Consider the following 23,523-nt stretch of genomic DNA (forward strand, 5'->3'; position numbering starts at 1 on the left):
GATATATATATATATATATATATATATATAAGCCATATATATTTTGGCATATTTTTCTATCATTAAGCGTATTTAATTATTTATTTGCATATAATTAACAAGGAACAAGGTATTGTCATTTATATTACAACTTTAATTTTTCCATTTTCCATTTTGTTGCCCCCCCCTCCCCCCAATATAAACTCACCAATTTTCAGCTTATTCCATTCATAAATGTTAAAGTTATGTAGTATAATTTTGGTTTTCAATATTCTGGTGTCTTTTGTCCTTCTTTATTCCTCTATAGGAATTTTCTCCCTCTATAGGATTTTTCTCCAAAATACCTGTAATGTCCGACACTTACACAGCCTTAACTTTTGAATTTATGGACAGATTTTGAAAAAGTGAAAAACATTTTACTTCTAGATTATTGATCCTTGTACCTGTGTTGTTTATAGGTTAGTAGTACCCATCTTTAAAAAAATGCTGTGGTATTGCTACATGAAATGTTGTCGACAGTACTATGGTTTTCATTTATTGTATTTATGCTCTTTTTTGCTTTTTAACATTTTTTAGTGGCTGACGGACAGGCAAAGAAGGAAATTACAGAATAAAGATGATGGTGAGAGAAACATGGCTTGAATATGATTGAATAGATTATGCTTTCATTAAACAAATTGGTTTGTTTTGCTAGCACACCTGTCCCCAATGTGTACGTTCCATTTTGAAATGAACAGAAAAACAGCCTTTAAGTTAATGGCACTGATGGCAACTCCATATTATTGTGGATAAGACTCCTTTTTAGGAAGTTACATCTTTTGTAAAGAATAGGAGCAAAGATTGGGCTAAAAACTTCTATTTACCAAAATACCAGTGGCAACTTTTATAATATTAAATGTCATTTGCAAAGGGTTCTCTTTGTTTGTTTGTGTTTTTGGGTGTCAGTCTTTGATATTACTCTGAATACACACAAAAGGAAAGCAAGATTTGATTTTTCAGTAAATATTGATAACTACTGTAATAAAAATTGTGTATTTGATAGCATTGTCTTATATTATGTTCTTCAAAAGTTCTATATAGTGGCGTCCGAAAGAAACTTGAAAATGTAGTCACCCAGTCAACGTGTCAAAGCCTTGCACTACCCACTCCTGCAGCATACCAATTTAAAGCGTAGTACGTTAAGAGACGCCTGAGATATGGTCATTCAAAATTGAATAAAAATAACCAGGCTTGGCAAAATTATTCAAAATCAAAGTCAAAGAAATATAAAATTATCTTTTCGCGTGTATTGAGGAGCATCAATATTGACAGAATGGATATACATTTCTTATCTAATGAATGGAGTATTTTGTTTCGGCAATGAAAAATATTTTACCGTCATAGTATCAAACAAGACAGAAAAACAGAGCAATCACAAATACCATGCAAAACTTTGACTTAACATCAAATGTGCTCATTGTTATTTTGCTTAGGAGCCATTGGTTGTGTAGAGCACGAACCCTTTGGGCATCGACTCTATTGGATTTTGGGCATAATTATGTCATTTCATTCCAAATATCACAGAGAGTTGCAAACAAAAGGTCTGAAGTGGGAGCGAAGTCGCTTTTTTTCAGCTATTGTTTCATGGAACTTAACATTCCTTTAGGATTCACATCGGAGACTATTTACAGGTGACCACTCCCACGTTGATATAATTTGGTTTTTCCAAGAATTGACTAGTAGCATTGCCCTGTGAGAAAGTGCTTTGCCATGCATGGAGATGTCTTCTTGAATGACACCACAGCAAAAATAATAAGACATGACGTTCCAGCACTTGCTCGATATAGTCCACTAAACTAAGCCATCTAGTTATTTTCATGAGGGCGATTTTGTTCATTCCACCCTGTGCCACCTAAAACCATGGAAGTCTCGTGGCCTCTGTTCATCACTGATAGATGATTATGTCCAAAATGAAACTAACACAGTCCATGTGCAAAACAAAATCAATAGTTCCTAAACAAAAATAAAATTATACTTATGAGCACATGTAATGTTAAGTCCAGTTTTTGTATGGTATTTGTGACTGCCCTGTTTTCCAATCTGTTTGAAAATATCACTAGAAAATGCTGTTCATTGCAGAGACAATAATATTTTCTTTGCATTTGATATTTAATACATGTCCATTCCACCAATGTTGATGCACCTCAATATACACTATACACACGAACAAACTTTTACGTTCCTTTGATTTCGCACAATTTTTCCAAGCTTGATTTTTAAAGGTCACCTTTGAGTGGCCATATCTCAGGCGTCTCTTAAAACATAGGTGAAATAGTAATATGTCAAATGTAATATGTTTAAAATGATATACTGCATGAGTGGGTAGTGCAAGGCTATAACACGATGATTGGGTGATTACATTTTCAAGTTTCTTTTGGACGCCACTATATGTGAGGCAGTGTGGTGAAATCAGGTGCTTCTCAAAATGATTAAATTGAATTGAATAATCAAATCCTATCTTCACAACCGAAGAGTACGTGTGCTGGTGGAGGGATATGAAGGACGGTTGTCTTCTTCATCAATGGGCTCATGAAAGAACTACCCAAAGGAATACATGCCGCATTGCATGCAGACAAACTGGTTCTTTGGTGCTCTAAGGAATTCATCACCACTGCCACATATCGCATGCAATTAGCACTGGACAAATTCACTACATGGATAAAAATTTGGTGTGTAGCCATAAGCAAAGAAAAGTCTTCTGCTACACTCTTCACTCTCAGCCAGGCTGAGCCAACAAAAAAACTCACACCCCTCTAAAGTTTGAGAATCAACAGAAGTATCTTGGAATAATCTTTGACAAGCGTCTCACGTAGAAACAACTCATTCAGAATGCAGAAACTAAAGCCAGGAAGAAGTTTAACATCATGAGAAAACTTGCAGCGACTCAGTGAGGAGCAAATGAGAAAACACTCAGACAGGTTTATCTGGGCGCAATCAGCTCTCATCTAGAGTATGGGTCCAGTTCATGGATGACTGCAGCACAGGCTCACAAACACACTCTGTAGAGGGCAAAACCAGGCTTTCCGAATAATCACTGGAGCAATGAGGTCAACGCCTATAGAAAAGATGGTACAAACAACATCTTTAGTGGCCCCGCGGAGGAGAAAGGAGTGCAAGACCCTCATACAGTACACCTAGGCCACAGCTATAGAGGATATAATGCACCCAAGAACAGCCAGATCAAACACCACAAGACTTAAAAAGATCCAACTTCATCAAAGAAAGCAGAAAAATACAAAAATCCCGACAAGACCATCTACCAGCCACAGTGAACATGCTGAACCATACCCCAGAGGCACCATCATGGGAAAAGAAAAACACAAGCATACACAAGCATAATTATACACACTTCCATCCCTATGTTCACCAAAAAAATGATCACAGTGACATGAGCAAAAAAAAAAAAATTCCCTCACCCTGTCCATGCTTTGAAGAAAGATACCATCGAGAAGCATGGATAAGGATCTATATGGATAAATCTTCTACTGATGCTGTGAAAAGAGGAGGAGCGGGAGTGTATGTTCAGTTCCCAAATGGACGACACCAAGTAGAGGCAGTCTCAACAGGGCCGCGTTGTACAAACTACAGGGCAGAGACGGAGGCTCTAACACATGCAGCAAACATCAAGGATGTGGTAGACCCCCAAAGCCAAGTAGTATGTCTCAACAAATGCCATGTCAGTACGGCAGGCAATCACTACCAGCAAACTACCAAAGCTGCGAGAAGTAATTGAGGACATCCCATGCCTGAGGATGATGCTGCAGTGGATTCCATCGCACTGTAGTGTCTTAGGAAATGAACAGGGAGACAGGATGGCCAAACTAGGAGCACAGAAAGAGCAACCAGACAACGGCGTCAACTATACAGAAATAAAAATTATTATAAATACACTATTTAAAGCACCGCAGACACCAGATAATCAGATAGCTACCATAAGCTGTCCCGCCAAGAACAAGTGATTATATCCCGACAAAGAACACAACACACAAGACAGACAACATATATACTGATATTTTAAACTAGTACAATCACCAAAGTGCCAGTGTGGAGAGGCGGACCAAACTGTGGTACACATCCTTCAGCACTGCAAGACACACAGGGCCCTGAGCCAGGAAATGTGGCCAACCCCACTAACACTACAAGAGAAGCTATACGGGCCAACAGATGAACTGAGCAGGATGGCCCAATATATGAAAGATACCGGACTTCAAGTGTGATGCGATCGAGAAGAAGAAGAAGAATTGAAAAACTAGCATTTTCCCCCGGTTTGACAATTTTTATTGAATTTTTGTTTTTGGCTCAGTTCCTTTTATGTCCATTAAAGAACACATTTCTGTGTGGATTTTACTGAAATATGTTGATTAAAGGCAAAAAAAAGGAGTAAATTTTCAGTTTCCACTCAAGTGATGGAAATAACCAAACTTTGATTGTCATTTTCTTGTTAATTTTACATCTGAAACCAGGTAACCCATTAACTTCTTCAGTCGCAAGTATTTTGACTTAAATTCAGGATAAATGGATTTTTTTTTTCATCCAAAGCAAGACAGATGAATAAGCTGTAAGATGATACCTCAGGATTTCAGAGAATAACAAATCCCAAAATATGTGAAGCGCGAGCTGACAAAATGAGTTACTTTTTGGATTCAAACCTTAATGAAATAGATACCTCACGCTTACAGGTGAAGTTTTAACAATTTATAAGTATGAAATAATAAAAGACAGGTTATAGTTAAAGAATACGGCATCAATAGAAAATCAACAAATTTGACCGTAATGTCGATTTTTGGCCAATATATCCATTTGTGGATTGCAAGAAGTAACTCCTTTTGTCAGCAGGCCAGACATATTTAAGAGTTTTCTCAAGACTCATTTGTTTAATGTAGTGTGTTAGTAAGTGCTATATTTTGTTTTTACTGCTGTCTTTACGTGTATGATATGGGATAGAATGCCATATAAATGCAATCTGTTATTATTGAATATACCAATAACTCCACATTCCCAATAATTGATGAGCGCCTGATTCCACTGCATTGTGACACATATCTTTATTCAGCAATAAATTACCAGTGTAAAAGAATCTATTGGCGGAAGTCTTGCTCTTCTTGGCTTTCAGTGATTAAAGAGTAGACAGTTTCAAGGGAATCTATTGTGCCCTTCATGTAGTTTGTTTTGTATTGCAACTGAGGAATGATTAAGATAGGTTTCTGGCTGCAGGCAGTTGTATGCCGGGGCTCTCAGACAGTTGAGATGTCAAGCTGAATTGTAAACGCCAATATGAAGAAATTCTGACCTCACAACGTGTGGGTGTAGAATACAATACGTTTTGTAAAAATTTTATTAAGTGATAACTGTATATTTCCTGCCATCACTTTAGCTCTGCTTTTGAATAACATTATAGCTTGCTACAGTTGAAACTGTACTCTACACATACCACATTATGATGAGAGCTCAAGAAAAAAACTCTCTCTACTGAAAAAAGCTTAACTGTTAGTAAGATGTTGCTTTTGTATATATATGTTATAGCTCTTCAAGTTTATACTTTTGTTTATTTCCATTATGCCTCAAGATTAGTGTAAATGTGAAGATAGATAAGATGTTCAAGGTTCTTTTAGTACTTGTGTGTTTTCAGGAGTAAGAGCACCCCTGGGGCGGTGCCACTGACTGAAGTGTCTTCAGGCCATTTCCAAAGGGTGGGCATTAATTTGTTCTTATTCAAAGTAGAATTGGAAATGGGCTGATTCAACAATGTCATGCTCATAACTGTGCCTGAACTGCAACAGGGAACTGCTGTTTTTTCTTTCCTGAATCCTTACTATCGTCATTTTGCCTCTACTTCTTTTGTATGTTTGTCACACTCTTGTGACCCACTATTTCCGGGGTGCCTTGATAGTCCAAGCAAACTTTGTGCTGTTGAAGCTAGAGAGGTAAGCAGAGTAAGCCTGATTCCCTGTAAAGACTTCTATTTTTGACATCCACCCCTTGACACTCATATGACCTCATGCAGTTGCGATCGCCATAAAACCTCTACTAAAACAAAACAAAAGGAGTGAGAGGGCTAGAATTACTACTGTTATTTTATGAAGTAGATGCAAAAGTGAAAAGATATATTGTCCAGTTTAGGATGTGACATGTTATCTCTGTTTCAGATATTCGGAGGAGGTTGGAACTAATTCAAGACTTTGAAATGCCAAGTGTCAGCAACTGTGTAAAAATTTCTCCAGATGGGCAGTTCATATGTTCAGCAGGTTGTACCCTATTGGTTTTATTTTCAGCTTCATTTTTCCTCATAATTGACATTCTTATGAAAACTTACTTGTACTGGGATCACATTATTTATATAATTTGGGAACGGAATAAACAATCAGATCATCTATAATTTTTGGTCAAAGACATTAGACACAAAGAATGTGAGATAAGTTTGGCTTTGGCTATTTTAATGCGAATAGTCATACCATGAGTAGCTCACAGATATTTAAAGCAATGTGTGCTGTCTTGCATAAATTAATAAAATCCCTGGTATTGAAATGAACTCATTTGTATTGTGGCATATATCCAATCTCTTGTTTCTTGTGATCTCACTGAGTCCTTTTGGTGGCTTGCCTCTCATCACAAGGATACCTGGTTAATCAGTACTGGGTTCAAGCAGCCATGATGAGTGGAAATTTTCATCTTTTTTTCTTTCTTTTTAGATGGCTGGTCCCAGGTACATTGACTCCAACAAGGAGTCCTGTCAATCAATGTTTAAAAATTCGGAAGTCTGATTTGACAGTTTCCTGCTTTAAAAGCTCCATGGCAGGCTTAAAGATATAGGTGCACAAACCTATCTGCAAAAAAATTACTTATTTGTACCAATCCACATCTATATGTATAAATCTGGTAGCGCTGAGCTTTGCATCACTTTTTGGAGGAAACCAGACACTCATCAGGCCTCAAAATTTGAAGTAATTTAGCAACCCATATTCTAAAGAACACAGTTGAGCTGGACTTAAAAATTTCGGTACCTGTGTTTTGTTATAAAATCCAATTGAAATTGTCCAAGTCAAGATGGCCACCAATTGTGAAGGAGTAGAATGGTTATTTTAAACAGGTGGACATCTTGAATAGTGTCATCATTCTGATATATAGAAAAAATGCAAGGGGATGAGTGGGAAGTGATCATTTGTACCGGTAATTGTCTTGGACAGGAGGCTGTTAGTGCAGGTTCAACTATCCAATTAAGCTATTGATTTTCTATTCCACTTATAAAAATGTGAGCATTCACTGTTCAGTATAGGTGAAAAACTGTCTGAATAAAAGCAACTGGGAATCCCGCATTGGTATCAAACTTATTACTGACATAATGTACCATCTTTTCTCAGGACACTAGTTTAAAATATGACTCTGGTCAATATGAAGCAAAGAAGAGAGCTTTTAGAAATGACATGTGCAGGGAGGGAAGTAGGTTATATTAATATATATATTTATTTGTATATGCATATATAAAGATAAAAAAGTACACAAATGATAATATACTAATCAAGTGCTATGCTGAAGGCCTACAGCTGACCTCCTCCATGGAGGAATAAAAATGAAGAAGAATCCCCCTATATTTTTAAGTGAAATTATTCAACATAGTTCTGTGTTTAGTTTTAAAGTCTCCCTAATTGATATAACAGAGGGGGGTAGATATTTTGAATGTTGCTATAATGTTATGTCTGTATATTTTTGTTTCACAGAAAATGCCAAAAGTGCACTGTTAATTTCTTCTATTTTGTTTCAGGAACGTATAAACCGCGCTTTCGATGCTATGATGTTCATGAGCTGTGCCTGAAATTTGAGCGAGGGCTTGATGCTGAAGTGGTTAATTTTCAATATTTGTCAGAGGACTACAGCAAGGTTTGTGTTCCTTGTTTCTTTGATTATAAACTAATGATGCTTTAGTGATGTTCCTGTGCAAACAAGAGTGGTTACCCTTTTTCAAAAACATGATTTTTAGATGTTTAAATGTTCATAAATCTTTTGCTTAGTGTATGTCTTCAACAGATCAAATAGGTTTTAGATGTTTGCAGAAAATCATGTGATTTTTATGACTTTTTTGGGCGGTTAAAACTCAAGACAATTAACAAATCTTGTGGAATGTAATTGATTTATACACCTTGTCACAGACGGGTGATAATGGATCTGTAAACAAGGCCACTTGATCAGGAGGGGATATGGCGAAAAATGAAAGAACGAAAAAATGCCAACCAACAGTATTGTTGAAATATGCCCAAATATTCACAAGTCAGTATATGAGGAAAAACATGGACATGCATTTTATACCCTCGCAATACTTATCTCATTCGCTACGTATTATTTTGGGCATGTGGACGAATTTTTTTCGGGAGCTCAAAATGAGATGATGACTAGTGCGCAGTTAAAATGTCTTTGGGCCCACAAATTCAAATGAATATCAACATATTAAACACCGAAATTAAATATGTTTGCACCTAGTCAAGTGATACATCAAAATAACCATAAATGAATATAGAACTGGTAAATATTGAAAAATTTGCAGTTATTTATATACATTCCACACAATTTGAACATTTGGATCATAACATCCGATATTTAAAAAACATTTTTATAATATTTTAAAAAAAAGGACAAAGATGTGTTCACAAACAGAAAAAACTCACACGTATCTTATATGGCATTATTCAGAATTGCATTTGGAATAAACCTACACATGTCTTGAGTGGTACTTTTTGTGTAATTTCTCCCCCCAAAATATGGTGATTTTTGGGGGGCGAAAAATATCTTGACAATTAAGATCTTGATCTAACACTGAAAAATATTGATTTCTCAATAACAGAGCAACGGCAAGTTGAGTCCATTTTACAAATAGTATCTATATTCTAAAGAAGATTCCTAGAGTAATCGTACCGGTTCGGGCAGCACCTTTTTTTTTTGCTGTCGGGCACTGGAGTACAAAAAGATCGTTTAAAACTTTGTTTTTAAATCTAGCCCCAAAAGAGTGGCACACAAACCTAAAGCAACCTCCCTTGCTTTCGTTGAAACAACAGTTACAGCGATATTTTGCTAAAAATAGTCCTTAAGACAACTTTTTCTTCATCAACTGAGCAAAACAGCGTGAAGCTCTTTCCCCGGAAGAGTTAACATTGGTTGTGGATGAAGGAGCCTGTGACCTAGATTCTACGTTTTGGTAGACTCTGAAGGCTGGAGAGTTATTTGCATATGAGACCCTGTCAAGAATGAAAGAGAATTTGCCGTTTAGTGTTGCCCAAACGGGGGGTGCCCGGATTGTAACATAAAATCCGTAGTTTCTCATCCTTCGGGCACATAAGATAATATAGAGCCAATGGTTATATAACAAAGAATAAAGAATTTGTGCATAATTTAAATAATAGTAATAGTAGAGTCAGATACAGTATATTAGCTCAGTCAGACACCAGGGTAGTAAAGTCAGATACCATCGTGTAATACAGTCGGATATCAGTGTAGCCGAGTCAGATCCAGTGTAGTTGAGTGAGCCAGATGCCAGTGTAGTAGAGTCAGATATCACGTAGTAGAGTGGGTCAGATACATACTCATTAAAATAGCTATAAATGGTGAAAACCACTTTAGACAAACTATCATTGTGTCCAAGTGTTGATAACAAGCATTAAAAATCATGTTATTAAGCTTGCAAAGAAACAAATGTGATGATAATTGAAAATGACCGAATGTCAAAATACTGCCCGAATCCATGAGAAAACAAAAAAATGTGTCCGAACTCGTAAATAAATCGGGCGTCACTTTTGCACTGGTAATTTTACTCTACATTTTTTTAGTAAGCAAAATAATGATACATTTTGTTGTGTAAAAGTACTAAGACTGGTGTCTGGGCTATAATTTGGGCATCGCGATAAAACAAAGTCGGATAAACTTCGAAATCGTGTTTCAAAACTTAATAAAAACTTCTGATTTTCGGTGGAAACGCTTGACTCGGAAGTCAACGTTATATTATAACCTTTATTTTAACATGGATATGTGGATTGGAATAAAATCTAAGCTAGAATTATAGGTCGGGGGCGGCTCGTCGTAGTGAAGTCACCTTAGCCGTGTCGCTGCCCGCAGTTCGGCGTAGGGAATGAGTTAATTGGATGCTTTGTTTAATGTCCTAGATGGTTATACTACTATTCATTGGCGTTTCTTATCTTTGATTATAGTTTTGGTGCTAGTAGGTTATCTCCATGAGATCACGGTCACAGTAGATCAGACGTTCAAAATCCCCTTTTGTGGGTAACTTTTCTGTTGATAATTAAATTGAGCTAGAGAAAAGCTTTAAAAGTCTTGCTTATTATTGTCTATGAATTTATTTATAGTCAATTGTTGTCGCTGAATAGTTTTAGGATTTGTCGCCACTCATTTAAAAAGCTTGAGCTCTCTGTTTTCTGTTGTGTGGAACATTAGTTCTCACATTGTCTATCTAGACTGTGAAGGGTTAAGAACAATACTTTACATGTTAACATAAGTTGTCTTGTAAAAATATACCTGACAGCAACATCTATGTCTTGTAATATTGCGCATGTATAAACCAGTTATGGGAGATCCTTAGCTGTATGTTGGCAGGTTTATCAAATGAAATTTATGAGGACACTGCAAATCTGTCTTTTCAGTGTACTACTTTTTTTTCTGAATACCTGTTCCATGCAAATTAGTATTGTGTTTTGTTATAATTTCAGGTATGCTTTTTACAAGATGACAGATATGTGGAATTTCATACACAGTTTGGAAGATTATTCCGTATGCGGATTCCCAAATATGGCCGAGACCTGTCATACTACCCACCGTCCTGTGATATGTACTTTGTAGGTGTAAGGTAAAAGGTTTTTCTTATCTGACATTACGATAAAGTATATTATTTATTATTTTTGAAAGTGCTGGTCAGGTTGTAAGTGCAAACTGCTACATTGTATAAGAAAGTCTGATATTGGAGGTTTCCAGTCAGAATTATTTTTTTTGGTCTGATATTGGAGATTTCCTGTCAGAATTATATTTTTGGGTAACAAAAGTGCATGTTACAAATTTTGTCAAATTAATGGTTATTGTTTTTACAGTTTTGAGGCAATCACAAGCCTGTTGTCAGCAACTGACTTTGATGATTGTTAATTGCAGATGCCAGGCTGTCAGAGTTGTTTCAAATGTTTTTTAAGCCGCTGAGTTTTTAAGCAGCATTATTTGCTTAACTGTACATTTCTAAAACATTTGCCGTGCTGGTCTTGCTGTAAAGTAGCTGGTGTCTAGGTTTGATTGGTTATCACCTTGGTTTAAGTTCATTAAGTCAATAACTGAGTGTCAAGGGGGTCTGAATTTTCCTTTTCATTGCTCAGAGGTTGTTCATCATTTTGAACATTCAGTTATCAATTAAGATTAACCTTAATATGCATTGCTAAAGGACACACTGTGCAGGGGTGAGTTCTGTAAAAACTGTTCACAAGGAAATTAGACTAGCTTTCTTTTGTTAACCTATGTTAATTATTCAATGAACAATTTGGAATGTTTTTATGTAGAGTTTCAGCTTAGATGATAAATAGGTAAGTTTTTTTTAAAATCTAGAGAAAGCGTGAAATGTTTTGTATGTGTTGAAAATTTTCTAGATTGATTAATGCTTATAATGTCTAGAATAGCAGAATATTGCTATATTTTAGGCTTTTAACTAATTAAAGACACACATTCTGGCTTTAAGGCAATGCATGAAGATGTGCTGTTTTGGGGCATAACTTGTTTGTTCAAACAGATTTTTTTATTTTGTTTTCTTTATTGACATTTTTTTGAAAGACATGCAACAGTATGCATACTATGAAATATGCAAACTCATTGTTTCTTTTGTTGCCTTTCTCTGCTGCTAATGGGACGTGTGTGTTCACTATGTTCTCAAAGAGTTAAAAAAGAATCTTGTTTCCTTTTCATAGTGTTGTAGTTACATGTTTTGTTTGAGAAGATAGATTACAAAATGTTTGTCTGATCTCACTTTGTTCTTTATTGTCACAGAATGCTGTCCTTTTGCTGATCAAGATCATAAATTGTTTTATCTTTCAGCTCTGAGATTTATAGAATCAACCTTGAAAAGGGAAGATTTATGAAGCCACTTGAAACATCTGGGGTGTAAGTACATGTTTTTTCTTTGGCTAAGGGTTTGAATCTTATACTTTTGTGAATGGTGATACAGAAAATTGTGCTAATAAGGAAGGAGTATGCAGATTTTGAATTTTGAAGGAATATTAGATGAGGTTGTATGCCTACTTCACCACAGAACACACAAGATAAAGGAAGAAACACATGTATTCATTTGTGCCCGTGCAACTGTCACTTAACAAAGAATGATGAGAGATATAGAGAGCCAAAAGTATGTGAAAAGAGCGAAGTGGAGATACTCTTCTCATATGTGGAATAGACATTAAAAACAGTGGTTCTATTTTCATACTTTGTTGTTTGTATTTAAGAAATGTGGATGTAGATCAAAAGGGTAATCTACATTAAGATGTTATCTTTATACACCCAGACTAAACTCAAACTGTTGAGAAAAATAGTTGATCAAAAAGTAGATAGTGTGGATTTTGTTGTCTAAATGTGTTATAATGCTGAGAAAGACAAGGAAGGACTGCCCTTTATATTCATACTTTTGCTTTGTTCTTCTTTCCCAAAAGAGAATTCAACTGTTGTGAGTTCAACCCCACCAACTATGTGTTCGGTTGTGGGTCAAAATCAGGTCATTTTGAGTGCTGGGATCCCAGGTCCAGGACGAGAAGTGGCATCCTGGACGTGGCTACGAGCAAATTTGTTGAGGAGTACGAGTAAGTGTTGGAGACTTATGAAGTTATATCTCTGGTGCTTGGGAGAATGAGAATAGTGTCTGACTCATCATTCGACTTTATTAGAAGTGATGTTAAGATTTGGAGACACACTGTAATATGTTAATCATTTCTGTGTTTTGTTCGTGAAGTGTAAAAGTATCCAGTATATGAAGTGTTTTCGGGGGGATTTTGGCCCAACGCCGCTCAAACTGATGTGCAACATTTAATAGTTTTACATTTCCCAAATGTAGAATCAATTTGCAAACAAGGGTAATGGCTGACTTATTGCTGTTTTGAACTACAGTCGAACCTGCCCTGACGGCCATCTCTATTAGACGGCAACCTGTACAAACGGCCACTTTCCATTTCCCCCCTTGTGTTTTTTCTATATAACTTAACTGTGTAAAACGGGCACCTGTCGAACGCGGCCGTGGCCACCATATCCAAACACAACCCCTATCACACCAAGCAATAACACCTGTCTTAGAGGCCACCTTAGTGACTCCATTACGTTTTGTCTTAAATTGTGCATTGGTCCTTGGCGTTGTGGGCGAACCGTCATAATCCAATCACCTGTCGTTGTTGTTAGGTAGTCCGTCCAACCGATCATGTTGCGTAGGCCCCTCCCACTGTTGACTAATAGGTAACAAATTTTCAGCTGCTGGTGAGGTAAGCGTATGACCTCTCATAACTCATAAGCCCCGCCCAGAACTCATACACAAAACGTAAGTGAGATGACTGACCTGGTGACTGTTTACCCAGTTTGTAACAAAGAAACGATGGACGACAACATGAATGTGTGATAGAAACGAGTGGTGGCGACCCATGTGTTTGTTTTACCATAGCACTTTGTCCTCCTTGTCTGACACATTTCGTTTTATTGTCTCCCTTGCACAAAAGCAGCAACAAAATAAAAGAAAGAAAAGAAAACTTTAACCCAGCGAAAACAACGAAAAGAAAACAAAAACACCAACAATGCGGCTACCTCCGGTTGGGACCTCAGAAAGGAATGGTTTGTTTTCTTCATCTGGATCAGTCCTGCCTAAGAGGACCACCTGTCTTATGCAGCCACTGTTCTCCTATACAATGGGTGGCCGTTTTACACAGGTTCGACTGTATATGATAATCAATCCTATAAATTTGCAATGAGGGAAAAGGTTATTTTCATTCTTATAAAGCTGCTGGTAATGTGGAATAGTTTGTGCCTTCAAATGGACACTGATAAATGTAGTAATACTGGTCGAATTAATTTTTCTACTTTGAATGTTCTGTATTCGTTACAGTATCAACACAGTCCCTGAGATCTCAGCCATGAAATTTCGAAGTGATGGGTTGACAGTGGCACTGGGAACAAGCACAGGACATGTAAGGAATTATTTGTTGTTTTTATTTCTGCAAGTTCTTGTGGTTTTCATGAGATTTTGTGTGTCGTACATGTATAATAATTAAACATTTTTTTCTTTGAGTTTAAAAACCCTTCTTGGTATAAGAAGATCATTTTAAAATTGTGAGTGGCTCTGAAGTGGTTTTTGAAGGTCTATTTTCTGCTAGCCGCTTGAATGGCATGGGAGAGTATGTGTGGAGAGGGGATCGGGATGCCACCCCATTGTCTGAGAGCTTGGGATGTCTGAGGAATTCTTTTTCTTTTCTTTTTTTTCACAAATTTGTGTGGTTTTTATGAGATTTAATGTGACCAGCAGTGATGTTGTTCCCCTTGCCCCTATTTATAAGATAAATAAGATGAGATACATCTTTATTGTCCAGATCCTTGCACATTGGTTTGGTGTTTCACCACATACGCACACTCACACACACACACGCACACTCTCACAAACATGCTCACACACGCAGGCTTGCAATCACATGCATAATATAAATGAGCATCAATATAAACAATAATAATCTTAAGGTAGATACATACTCAATGTTATTCTGATGCATGCTCTAAGGTCATATGAATACTTATGACAAGATGGCTAAGATGGAAGAATTTTGATGGAAGATGGTAAGAATGACATTCTGTATCTTTCTTTGTTACTGTTACAGATCAGAAGCCTAGCTCTTTTGCTTCTGACTGATGTTTTTATTTGAGGGAACAAGGGATGTTTGTTGTCTGAAAAGATGGAATCAATTATTTTGGTGCTAGCTGTGATATACAATTCATCCAAGTAGGGGAATTTGGATGTTGAAATTTTACATGCTTTCCATATTAATCAATTTAATTTTTCTTTATCTTGTTGTCTTATGTTCCCAGCCTGTGCTGTTATACAAAAATTGATCATACTTTTTATGGTTGAATGATAGAATATGGACATCTATGTTTTATCAACTTTAAAATACTTGAGCTTCCTTAGAAAAAATAGGCTTTCGTTCACTTTTTTATGCAGGAGAGAAGTTTGGACATGCCAGTTGAGTTTGTTGTCTATTGTACATGGGTCTCAATACTCCGCTATTTAGCAGATTTCCGCTACCGCCATGTCCTCCGCTAAACTCCGCTACAGCGAAAGCGGGTCAATCAGAAAGAGAGTTGCTGGGAGCAGAGTGACTGCCAGGCCTCTGGAATTACCCGGGAATTTGAAAAAAAAAATCGCCAAGACGTGGGAAAATACATAAAAGATCTCGAATATTATTTGAAAACCAAATCCGATAACGTCTTTAAGTTCATTTTATGTCGGTCGCGATTGTGATGTTAATTCGGCCTTTTCCGGTCTGAGAGTACGTTTCACGCGACCAGGCGGCTATGGCGGCAAGCGGAATTGTATGTGACACCGAGGCTCGACCGGAAAATCAAGATCTCAGAAATTTGTCTGTAAAAGTCTGAATACGCAACATTTGTAACATGCAGGTTCTGCATTACAAACATGGTGTCGCCATGAAAATAATGTTCGTCACTGTGCTGTCGCTTGTGGGGGGGGGGGGGGGAGGAGAAAAAGAAAAAGTTATACAAGCGTCTTGTCGGGCTCGTCATTGTGACCGGTCAATGAACCTGCGCGCGTTCTGAGCGCTGTGAAGTACAGGACTCCGGAATGGGGGGAAGATTATTGAATTCTTTAAAAAGATACACTCGGGGATGGGGGGAGGGCTGGACGCAACACCAGATGACAAAAAAAAGAAAAGAAATTGGAAGCAAATTTTAATATTTAGAATTTTGGTTACTACTACAGCTCTCTGCAAAGTAAAGTGCGCGTTTGTGCATGCCGTGTGTATAATCGGGATCCGTCATAACTACTTGTAAGCGTGTTAATGAACTTAGGGCAGGGGCCTCAGTGTTCGCGTTTCATTGGAAGGGTGACAGTAAATTATGTCTCTATATTTTAGTTATTTGTTTCAGATTCGCAAATTTTCAGTGTCACTGTATCTTGCCCTCCCACAGTTCCTACACCCCTCACACTGAATAGGTTTACTTGAGCTCTTCAAGTTATTACATGTACTCTACTTTGAGATTGAGCATTAATTTTGTCTTTCACGTATATTACATGAATCATTACACCCAGACTGGTTCATGACAGTCGATATTCTGGTTCTCTAGGCCTTTTCCCAGGCTCAAAACAAGATTTATTTATATAGTTTATATAGGTGAATATGATGATGGTAAGATATAAATAAGTCGCACAAGACCACAGTGCGCCTCCACTTTCTGTACGTAATCAAGATTGTAAATATTTGGTAAGTGACTCTAACTTGAAATTATCTTCCAAACCCTCAAACTGGTATGAAATAACCTTCCTTTGATAAATTGATGGTTTTTATTTCAACATTCTAGGGCCCAACAGTATAATAATAGTGGGTGTCTTGCGAAAATGGGCTTCTGTCGCGATCACTCGGAAAGTTCCTCCTTTTTAAAAATTCCGAGTTGAGACCCATGATTGTAACACCCAAATACTTATAATCTGACACTTGCTCGATGTTTTCTCCTTAAATTTCGAGTGGCTGCAGGGACAGTTTCTTTTTTTCTAAAATCAACAAGTTCTTTTGTTTTTTTCACATTGAAAAGCAGCTTATGATTTTCTCACCTTTGTGCCCAAGTACAAAATTCCAGTAAGCAGTTTCGTTATGTCTGCCTGAATTAGCCCAATTATGGTTGAATCATCTGCAAATTTGATCAACTTAATATTACTGTTGTTTATTTGACAATTGTTCACGTGTATAGTGTGAATAAAACTGGTGACAAAAAACGTCCTTGTGGGGCCCCTGTATTTGTTGTGATGTATGGGGATGAGGAATGTTTTAATTTTACATACTGGGTTCGGTTGGTAAGAAAATTACCTATCCATGATATTAAATTGAAGCTAACACGTATGTTTTCTTATTTCTTTAAAAGGATAGCTGGCTAAATAGTATTAAATGCTGACGAAAAAAATGTCTGTAATATCTTTTGACTGACTTCTTTTCTTTAATTCTCTTGAGATAAATAAGAAAAGTAGTAAAAGAGCATGTTGAAGCTTTTTCATTTCCAACAACAAAATGTTTTGTTTTGTTTTGACAATGACAATCTTTATTCATCTCGCAGGGAGAAATTTGTCTTGGTCCTTAACAATGGCAGTAGACGTCACAAAGATTAGGTGTACTCGCGCATATGCACAACAAGACAGGACATTAGTAAAATAATGTCTCACGTGCTGAAACAACCTGCTTCGTAAAACTCTCTCTCTCTCTCTCTCTCTCTCTCTCTCTCTCTCTCTCTCTCTCTCTCTATAACAGCCTGCAGTATATAAAGTGTAGGTTTAAGTTTTGTTCTTTATAATTTTTTGAAAAAATATTGTGGCCATTACTTGCATTTCGTTTTAAAGGAAATCCTGAAATAAGATAGTCCAAAGTTTGGTACATGCTTTTTTACTTTTTTCCCACAGGTGCTATTGTATGATTTGAGAGCGATGAAACCTTTCTTAGTGAAAGATCACAATTATGAGCTCCCTATCAAATCCATTGATTTTCAAGATGGACAAGATCTTGTACTTTCTATGGATACAAAAATATTGAAAATGTGGAACAGAAATAATGTAAGTTGGATGTGTGTGCTGTTATGTTATGTAGTCACAAGACTTTAGGTTGATGGACTTGCACTCTCTTCTTCACATACTTCATTTTGTTTCTTAAAAACAAAACTGGATGAAGACTGCAAAATACTTTATGGACAAAAATGCTTTTACAGTTGAACCTGTCCAAGATGGAATTGCACGTAAACTAGAAACAAAAAGTCCATCTTGGACAAGGGAATTTAGGGGGATGGGGGGGGGGGGGGGGTCCAGAGGGCCAACCCATATGTGGTGGGATCAAGGGTTGTCTGGTGCTATCCAAGCATCTCAGAATGCACCAGTGTTACTTATCCATTGTCACTAGTGCTTGCAACTCATAGGATCGCTGTTTGACCAGTTACTCCTTTCCTGTCCTGTGGGCGTGCCTGGTACACCCTTGACAACCCAAGTTTTATTTTGTTCATATCTTTACTTCTGCACAGTTTTGAATGAAGAGAGTTATAGACTTTTTTTCATTGTTCTCTTGCTGATGCAATCATGTATATATTTGAAGGCTTCTATGTGCAGGACTAGTGCTTGATAGCATTTTAAACAAAGAGAGGTGTTTTTGTGTTGCTAGTGAAAGATAAAGCCAGCCTGCCAATAATTAATTGTATCTCAGTGGTTCTTGCATGCCGACCGCATTTGCCACCATGGCGTTGCTAAAGCTGAGCATTGATCCTCAGACTGTTGCTGAAATTTACTGTGATGCAGATAGTGATGACAAGGATTTCAATTCTTTAGAAGAAAATCCACGTCATCATTTGCAAGATATATTGAACAACAGTGACAGCGATCCAAATTGTAAGGGGAAAAATCGTGCTTGCTTTCACCTGTCTTACTTAGAAGGATAAATTTGTCAAAAAAGATGTCTCTACCACATGATTGTTTGTTTATTGATGTATCCTTTTTTATATCTAGTGCTTATAGGAAGTGAGCTATAGCCCTTCAAACAAAGGAATCGCATCAAATACAGCCTCTGGGGAATTTGTTGTAGTTCGGAGACTTATTTTTAGCAGGCAAGGGGATGTAAACAAATGATTGAATGTCTCCTTTGTTTCGACCCTTAGCCCCACTCATTGGTAGAATTAGACAATCAATCAATACCACCTCTCCTCCACATGTAATGATTTCAGGAACTTTTTTCTCGGCTGGTTGTACGATCAAGGCGGCAGGCAGTAGTTAAATTAATTTCACATATCTGGCTACTCTGGGAAATTTTCTGTGCTGGATCATCACTCGAGCACTCACACAAATTGTGGTGAGATTTCACATCCACACCACCCAGACCATCAGCATGGCTCAGGGCACACATGGTTGGGTTACATTTACCCCAAAACCGCACCCTTTCCCACTTTCTTCGCCTGGCGGCATGGCGTAAAGGTTAAAGCTGATGGAACCAAACTTCCAATTTTGTTTAAAATCAAGGCTGAGTGGGCAAAATATTTGCTGATTTTAACAGGTCAAAATCCTCCTGGGGAAAGAAATTTCTCTTTCTATTGCCAGGTTGAGCAGGTTTCCATCTTAAAGAGATATATTATAGAGGAATTTATCGAGTTGTGGTGGTGGTGGGACGGAGGAGTGAGGAGATTTCATTATGTTAGGTTTTCGTTGACGAGTTTGACTGTATTTAATTTTTTTAGTTCTAAGTCTCACTTTTTCCAGGTTGTGTGTTTAGTGGAACTTGATAGGCTACTCTTAGAGTCTCAAGGTGATTTGAGAAGCAATTTTGGTTATTTGGGGTTTACTGTTATTTTGGAGATCTTGAAAATGTTCTCACACAGTCATTTTCTGTATTTCTCCCTCTCAGGGAAAGCATCTGACTGCCATTGAACCAGGAGTGAACTTGAACCAGCTGTGTACCTATCCAGACTCAGGGTTGCTCTTTCTGGCCAATGAGGCTCCCAAGATTCTCACCTATTTCATACCCGTAAGAAATGTTTGAACATCATGTACTTCATTTGTTTTACTTTGCTGTTTGGTAGGGAGTATACATGTATATGACCGTTGTCTGATGACAATACTTCAACTTCCAAGTGTATTTTCCTTGTGGATTCCTAGTTTTGATCCTAAAGTGGCACTGAATGGGTATTTTTTTTAATGAGCAAAGTCAGCACAGCTGCCGTGTCAAAAAACATGTCTAGACAATAACTTTCTTCTGTTATATTTAATTGTGTTGCTCCTAATGGCATGTGGAATCTTGTCTTCTGGTTTCTGGCTTGTAAATATATATGTCAAGTCTAATGCTTGACTCAAGCAGCTGACCATACCAATTAGTTAAGTTTTAAAATCTTTTGCTCAGATAGTAGGATAGTAGGGAGTCAATGATAACTCTCTCTCTCTTTCTCTCTCTTTCTCTCTCTCTCTCTCTCTCTCTCTCTCTCTCTCTCTCTCTCTCTCTCTCTATGTGTGTGTGGTATGTTTGTGTGTGTGTGTGAGAGAGAGAGAGAGATAGAGTTATCATTGACTCCCCACTAGAGAGAGAGAGAGAGAGAGACAATGTTTTATTCTTGTCCCTGACAGAGTATTGGCCCTGCCCCACGATGGTGCTCCAGTTTAGATGGCATGACAGAAGAGTTGGAGGAGAAGGAAGAAAACACAGGTAACTGTTTCCTGTCTCAGGAAGTTTGTTTGGTCTCACTTTTATAATGAAATTTGAACATACTCCTATGTGATTGGTTGGAGGGTGCCACTGGTAGTCTTGCTTTTTCCCTGTACTCATTGACCATTATCCTGTTGATGTGTGTCTCTTAACTCAAAGAAAAAGCTGACCTTTTTCATTCTCTGTATGTGACTTGAAGTTTGTGGCCCTTTAATTTAAAAGAATCTAGATCACTCTGTTAACTCTTTTTATCCGGGCTATGAGTATACTCGTAACGAGGACCAGTCCGGGCTACGAGTATTCTCGGAACAGCGATACGGTCACGTCAAAGAAGCTAGTTTTGCTTGTGATACCAAAATACGCAAATACGGCGATGCTAGCTCTGTCTGAATATTTTAATTTTCCTATTTATAGTTGTTTCTTTGTTTTTGATGGGTGTAGAAGCTTGAAAAATGTCTCGAAAACGCACATTCACGACCGACGAAGTACTTTTTGAAGTGGCGCTGGGTTGTGAGGGGGAATGATACTAATTTGATGAAAGTGACTCTGAAATAAGTGCCGTAAATTCCGTTGTGGATGATAAGAAACAGGACTTAGACTCATCTAATAACGATTCAGATCATGGTGAAGGGGTCAGAACTGGAATTCGTGCTCGATGGGTAGGGCTAGATCTACATCTATAAAATCCACTGGGACGTCATGGGCGCGACAATCAGGGTCAAGTTCGAGGGTGGAATACACCTCAAATCTACATAATGCTATTGGTGTATTTCCTAACCACCTACATAATTAAAAACTACATTCAATTTCTAACATAACTGTCAAATTTCCTTAACATCTTAGAGTAAATGTAAGAAATATAGCACTTTGAACTATACGCACTGACTTCTGACTCATACGGCGCGGCGGCACCAGGACTGGTACAGAGTCCGTGGGGGTACTGCTAGGATAAAAAGAGTTAAGTACCTTGGTTGAGTGGTTAGGGCTTTGGACAAGCTGTCATTTGATTGGGGTTGTTCACAACAAAGATGTGAGCTCAATTCTCACACAAACAAGACTTTTTGTGAGTACCTCTCCATTTCTGTTAGGGTCGAGTATATCAGCCAACTTGGGTTGGCCCTGACAGACCAGACCGAAGCAGCCAGACTCCTTAATAATCTTGTTTGTTTCAGTTGGGATGTGAAACTTTTTTTCAGTGATATTCAGCTTGATTCAAGTAGCTGACGAATCAGTTACAATTTTTTATCTTTTACCTTTTGTTCAGATATAGTTTTTCAATTCCGAGCAACCGGACATCAATGCAATAGCCTAACCATTGCTACACAGACTCCAGTAGGTAGTCAATGGTTACAAACAAGAAAGCTTTGTGTGATTTCTATTTTTCACTGAGTAGGTAATGTACCTTTCCCAAGGACATAATTTAAAGAACTTTGACACAAATATATCTGTAACATTTATGCTCTTCCAGAAAATGTGTTTAATTTGTTCTACTCTTTTGATGCATGTGTTTTTGTATGGATTTATTTTTCAGTGTATGATGATTACAAGTTTGTAACGAGAACTGAGCTGGAAGAACTCGGTCTGGGGCATTTGATAGGAACAAACCTGCTTCGAGCTGTGATGCATGGTTTCTTTATCGACATTAGGTTATATCACAAGGTAAGCATATGTTGGTTTTCCCCTCTATTAATGTTAGTTTGGCTATTTACAGAATTTTAGAATATGTTGGTTCAAAACGTTGTGGCAGAATAGTTAGTGAATGAGATGATTATGTTTGGTTCTAGTTTTGTTTTGTTCTCATGCAAATTACCTCATCACCATATTTGATTTTCTTTGTTACACCTCTTTTGCATGTTTTTCCTTTGATTCACAACTTTCTGTTAAAAAAAAGGAAGAGGCTAGGGAAACCAGGATCCTAGTTGGATTGTATAATATATGTATTTAAACCATATTCAAAGGTTCCAGCATCTAAATTTCCAAAATGCTCTTTTTGTGCCCTTGTTTAGTAAAGAGATATGTTGGTCTGAAGTATCTTACTTTCAGAATTTTTGCAGGAGTGTCGAAAAGGGTATCTATTGGAAACAATTAATGAGCTTTTTAAAAAGTGAAGTGGTGCTCTGGTTTTGACATTAGACAATCAAACGCGTAAATGGTGGAACATTAGAGTACAGACTAAGCCCCCCCCCCCCAGAAGCTGAGCTAAAATTTTTTTTTTTTAAAAGAATGAAATTTCACACACCAAGTAAAGCCACTATTTAACTTTAACCAGTCCTAAATTGGTAAAAGGAAAAACAAATGATCATGGGGAAAAATTGTTGGTCAGTTGGGGGGGACCTTCCGGGATTGCGATTCGATCCCACGCTCATAAAGTAATTGTATGACTTTAAACGCAGACACGCTGTCCATTTGGCCATCAGAACTTCCGATGGTGAATTCTAGATTAAGCTTTATATATCTTTGCATATCACAAGAGGCCACGCAACAAAGATCTAGATGTAGTTTTTTACATCGGATAAAGTCGGAAACACTGGGGGGAGGGGGGAAGCATCAATGAAGCAGCGGGCACTTTAAAGAAGAAGAAAACGGATGCGAGAACTCGTGTGAACCGGTGAATCGCGCGTGCGCATCACAAATAATTTCCCTGGACTCCCTAGACACTTCCTAAAAATAATTAGGACAACTTATTGTGGTAGTCCATGTTTTGCTTGCTTATTGAGATTCATCTTTTAAAAACAATTTGTTGAAGAAGACCTTGATCTATCATGCTTACATTGTTGTTTCAGGCTAAATCCATTGCTGATCCATTCGCTTTTGACAAGTACAGAAAGTCGAAAGTACGAGAAAAGATTGAAGAGGAGAGGACAAGTCGGGTCAAGCTCAAGGTTGGTTTCTCTATGTCTAAACTGAGACAAAATCAGACATTTCTCATACTTTTTTTTATACTGACATGTCTTTAGGTTTGAATCCTTGGCTTGTGTAGAATGTAAACAATGCATTTTCCATGCAATGCATCATGCTTGGAAATAAAAATCTTGACTCGTCATCTCGCTCAGTTTCATCTAGAACATCA

General features: G+C 37.5%; 1 protein-coding gene across 1 annotated transcript in view; it reads left to right on the forward strand.

Annotated features, from left to right (window-relative positions):
- The window catches only part of LOC101849059 (nucleolar protein 10), a 40,823-nt gene that overhangs the window by 4,573 nt on the left and 12,727 nt on the right, over positions 1 to 23,523 (forward strand). The window contains exons 2-13 of the mRNA XM_005100441.3: positions 556 to 601; positions 6,165 to 6,263; positions 7,778 to 7,893; positions 10,725 to 10,861; positions 12,082 to 12,147; positions 12,690 to 12,836; positions 14,120 to 14,201; positions 17,687 to 17,836; positions 19,662 to 19,781; positions 20,375 to 20,453; positions 21,985 to 22,112; positions 23,237 to 23,335. Of these exons, the coding sequence (XP_005100498.1) occupies positions 556 to 601; positions 6,165 to 6,263; positions 7,778 to 7,893; positions 10,725 to 10,861; positions 12,082 to 12,147; positions 12,690 to 12,836; positions 14,120 to 14,201; positions 17,687 to 17,836; positions 19,662 to 19,781; positions 20,375 to 20,453; positions 21,985 to 22,112; positions 23,237 to 23,335 (1,269 nt within the window). The remainder of the gene's footprint in view (positions 1 to 555; positions 602 to 6,164; positions 6,264 to 7,777; positions 7,894 to 10,724; positions 10,862 to 12,081; positions 12,148 to 12,689; positions 12,837 to 14,119; positions 14,202 to 17,686; positions 17,837 to 19,661; positions 19,782 to 20,374; positions 20,454 to 21,984; positions 22,113 to 23,236; positions 23,336 to 23,523) is intronic.

The sequence above is a fragment of the Aplysia californica genome, unplaced genomic scaffold (genome assembly GCF_000002075.1).
Source record: "Aplysia californica isolate F4 #8 unplaced genomic scaffold, AplCal3.0 scaffold00247, whole genome shotgun sequence".
Taxonomy (NCBI): domain Eukaryota; kingdom Metazoa; phylum Mollusca; class Gastropoda; order Aplysiida; family Aplysiidae; genus Aplysia; species Aplysia californica.